The sequence below is a fragment of the Octopus sinensis genome, unplaced genomic scaffold (genome assembly GCF_006345805.1).
Source record: "Octopus sinensis unplaced genomic scaffold, ASM634580v1 Contig04537, whole genome shotgun sequence".
Classification (NCBI taxonomy): Eukaryota; Metazoa; Mollusca; class Cephalopoda; order Octopoda; family Octopodidae; genus Octopus; species Octopus sinensis.
Window position 1 is genome coordinate 20,553 of NW_021827543.1, and position 4,699 is coordinate 25,251.

Sequence of the window (4,699 nt, forward strand, 5' to 3'; positions counted from 1 at the left end):
CAGAACACATACCTGTATGAATATATATATATATATATATATATATATATATATATACATATTCATGTCTATATTCATGCATTATATATATATGTATACATGCACACCGTATATCGGTCTTATACTATATAACATACATGTATACACACATATATATATATATATATATATATATATATATATATATACTATATATATTTGTATTTATATATACATATTTGTGCATACATATATATGCATGTGTAAATATACATATAAACGCACACACATATACATACATATATATATATATATAAATATATATGAATGTAACTATAATATATGCGCCTGTATGTGTGTATGTATGTGGCATACCTACTTATGTACCTTCTTGTAAATACATACGTACATACAAACTTACTTATATACGTACATACAGAGAGTTTTTTTTTTTCCGGCGGGAGAATATTCAACAAAATGAAAGCCGGTTACTACCATTCACAAGGTGTATAGTGCGGTATAATGTACAGTACGTGTATATTCATACATCTTTAAATACGCAGAATAGTACGACTTTAAAAGTACAAATGAAATATAAGGCATAATTTATTCTTTAACTGGGTGTACATATGTACGCATGTCATTATTCTGTTCTTTTTCAATATTTCTTGCCAATAGAGAGAGTCGGTTTCTAACCTATATCCAAGGTTCCTTCAATGGAATTTCAACACCTGCAACAGGGTCTTGAGGTTTGTATGTATGTATGCATGTATGTATGTATGTATGTATGTATGGATGTATGTATGTATGTATGTATGTATGTATGTATGTATGTATGCATGTAAGTATGCATGTATGTATGTATGTATGTATGTATGTATGTATGTATGTATGTATGGTATGTATGTATGTATGGATGGATGCATGCATGCATGCATCCATGTAGGCATGTATGTATGTATGTATGTATGTAGTTTGTATGCATGTATGTACGTATGTATGTATGTATGTATGCATGTATGGATGCATGTATGTATTTATGTATGTATGTATGTATGTATGTATGTATGTATGTATGGATGCATGCATGCATCCATGTAGGCATGTATGTATGTATGTATGTATGTATGCATCCATGTAGGCATGTATGTATGTATGTATGCATCCATGTAGGCATGTATGTATGTATGCCATTATTCTGTTTTATTTCAAGATTTCTTGGCAATAATGAAGGATTCGGTTTCTAACCTAGATCCAAGGTTCCTTTATTGAAATTTCAACATTTGCAACAGGGTCTTGATGTATGTATGTATGTATGTATGTATGTATGTATGTAATGTATGTATGTATGTATGTATGTATGCATGTATGTTTGTATGTATGTTTGTATGTATGTAGATATGTATTGTAGTCTAACGTTGTCCGAGAATGACGGTTACTTATTGAACGACCTACGCAAATTATTTGTTTATATTGATCATACATATGTGCTGTATACCAGCTCAATCTTTCCATCAGATCGACCTTTTCCTGAACATGTGCAGCTGTACAACACATCAGGTGTCGATGTGATCGCAGTGCAACGTGTGACGGAGTGTTTCTCTCAAAAGCACAACGCACAAGACGGTCCAGAAATTGAGGCCATTATTTTGCGGCGTGCCGCACACTAACCACTAGACCATGCGTCCTTATATATGCACACACACACACACACACACACACACACACACACATATGTACGTAGGCGCTGGAGTGACTGTGTGGTAAGTGGCTTCCTTACCAACCACATGGTTCTGGGTTCAGTCCTACTCCTGTGCTTCGCAGTATTTACATGTATATATTTCTTTACTAGCCACAAGGGGCTAAACACAGAGGGGATAGACAAGGACAGACAAACGGATTAAGTCGATTACATCGACCCAGTGCGAAACTGGTACTTTATTTATCGACCCCGAAAGGATGAAAGGGAAAGTCGACCTCGGCGGAATTTGAACTCAGAACGTAACGGCAGACGAAATGCCTATTTCTTTACTACCCACAAGGGGCTAAACACAGAGGGGACAAACAAGGACAGACAAACGGATTAAGTCGATTACATTGACCCCAGTACGTAACTGGTACTTAATTTATCGAACCCGAAAGGATGAAATTTGAACTCAGAACGTAACGACAGGCGAAATACCGCTAAGCATTTCGCCCGGCGTGCTAACGTTCCTGCCAGCTGGCCGCCTTTATATATGTATGTAATGTGTGTGTATGGTATGTAAGCAAGTGTGTGTGTGTGTGTGTGTGTGTGTGACCATTTATTCATGTCATCCTATTCTACTCTGTACAATTTAAGTTCATTGACCGCGTCAAAAAGTCAAATGTGTCAACAGAGAATATATGATAATCGAACATAATGCCAACTGTTACAATAAGAAGCAACAGGTCAGTCCCAACTAAATGAAACCAATCCATTTATACTGAAAATTTTTTTTGTGCGCATGTTCTCATTGATAGGAATCACGTGACATCTAGATACCATTGCTCTTCGTAAATACTCGCCTAATATTGCAGCAGTGCGTTACAGGGTAAAAAGTTTGGTTAATTTTTACGCTATGAAAATATCGACTTTCCTTAGATGGATTGTGACAATTTATGGTTTAGCTATAACTGCTTTTGGTTATTATTTTCTAATTAAACAAAAATGGCAATTAGAACAAAATTATGCAGATGGCAATCGGCTTATTTTCCGGAGGATAAATATTAACATATCAAAAAAGCGAACAAGTGATTTGGATAAAACAAGATACAAAATCGACTGGCACGATTACCAAAAAATCTTATTGGATTCCTATAGGGAAGGACCTGGAGAACAGGGTAGACCCGTGGTGCTGAGTGCCGCAGAAAGAATAAACGAAGACCAGTTGTTTGCAGTGAATGGATTTAGTGGTGCGGTTAGTGATAAAATATCACTATACCGTTCTTTGAGAGACATTCGCCATCCGGATTGCAAGCATAAGAAATATCTGAAGAATTTACCAAAGGTGAGTGTCATAATTCCGTTTTATAATGAACACTGGACTACATTGCTTCGCACTATATATGGAGTTTTGTGGAGGTCACCTCCAGAACTGATACAAGAGATCATTCTGGTGGATGATTTCAGCACCAAAAATCATAATAAAAAACCCTTGAGCGATTACGTGAGAGAAAACTTCGAGAAGGTCAAATTAATTCGCAACTATAAACGGGAGGGTTTGATACGGTCCCGACTTCAAGGGGCTAAAACAGCAAAAGCTGAAGTAATAGTGTTCCTCGATTCTCATGTGGAACCATCTGTGAATTGGCTTCCTCCTTTACTAGAACCAATTGTGTTGAATGAGAAAACTGTTGTATGTCCGTTTATTGATGTTATCGATCACACCACGTTTTCACAGTTTGCTCAGGATGAAGGAGCACGTGGAGCGTTTGACTGGAAACTTAACTACAAACGTTTACCACGTCTGAAGGGAGATAAAATAGATCCCACTGAAACGTTTGAGAGCCCCGTGATGGCCGGTGGGTTGTTTGCAATGAATAAAACATGGTTTTGGACATTAGGTGGTTACGACCCACATCTGGATATTCGTGGAGCTGAACAGTTTGAAATTTCGTTTAAGATTTGGTTGTGTGGTGGTCAAATACTAGACGCGCCTTGCTCAAGAGTTGCTCATATATACCGCAAATTTATTCCTTATTCTTCAAGCGTAAAAGCGTATGGCGATTATCTATCACGGAATCACAAGAGGGTAGCTGAAGTCTGGATGGATGAATATAAGCAATACGTTTATAAAATGGAACCGAGTTTTAAACGTGTGGATGCAGGAAATATTTCGCAACAACTAGCTCTTCGCAAAAAGCTTCGTTGCAAATCATTCAGGTGGTTTCTTGAAGAAATTGCTTTTGATGTTGTTCAATATTATCCGATCGATGAAGAAAAATAGAACGATACAGAGAGAGGAATTTGAGTCATGATAATTTTTTTCATTGAGAGGAAGTTCTTACAAAAAACAAACACAAAAATTAAATAAATATTAAACCGTTTCGTTCGACTGAGAAATGCATTAATTAGAAACATGAAAAATATTAATGATGAAATAAAAAAGTTTGAAACTTAATTAGACGTGACACCAATTAGGGTCAGAAGAGATGACTATATGTTTATCAGAATGGAAAAATGTATTCTTTAACATGAGACGATTCTCAGAGAGATTTCTATTCTTGTTTATGCTTGTTTTTTTATTTTATTCTTTTGTTGCTTTTGTTTCGTTTGTGATTGCGACATCAAGAAATCTGTTCCAAAACTTACGTAACAAAGAAGAATTTACCCAACCAATGTCTGGACAATGAACCATTCGTTTGTCGTACATTATTCAACTCTTTTCACTCTTTAGAATTGTTCAGTCGTGTGTGGCGGTTAGTAACCGAATATCTCAATAGGAAATACTAAGTTCGTCATCTTCATCGTCATCACCACCACCATCATCATCATCATCATCATCCTCATCATCATCGTCATCATCATCACCATCATCATCATCATTATCATCATCATCATCATTACCACCACCACCACCACCACACCATGACCATCATCATCATCAACATCATCATATTCGTCATCGTCGTCGTCGTCGTCGCCACAACCCTCTCCACGAGGACGACCACCACCACCACCACTACTACAAGAGCCAGC

The 4,699-nt window shown here is 36.7% G+C and overlaps 1 protein-coding gene across 1 annotated transcript; it reads left to right on the forward strand.

Annotated features, from left to right (window-relative positions):
- Positions 1–2,579: 2,579 nt before the first annotated feature.
- Positions 2,580–3,948, forward strand: LOC115227550 (polypeptide N-acetylgalactosaminyltransferase 10-like). The gene has a single exon (XM_029798346.2). It carries the CDS (start codon positions 2,580–2,582, stop codon positions 3,945–3,947), a length of 1,368 nt encoding a protein of 455 aa, XP_029654206.1. The 3' UTR covers position 3,948.
- Positions 3,949–4,699: the final 751 nt, after the last annotated feature.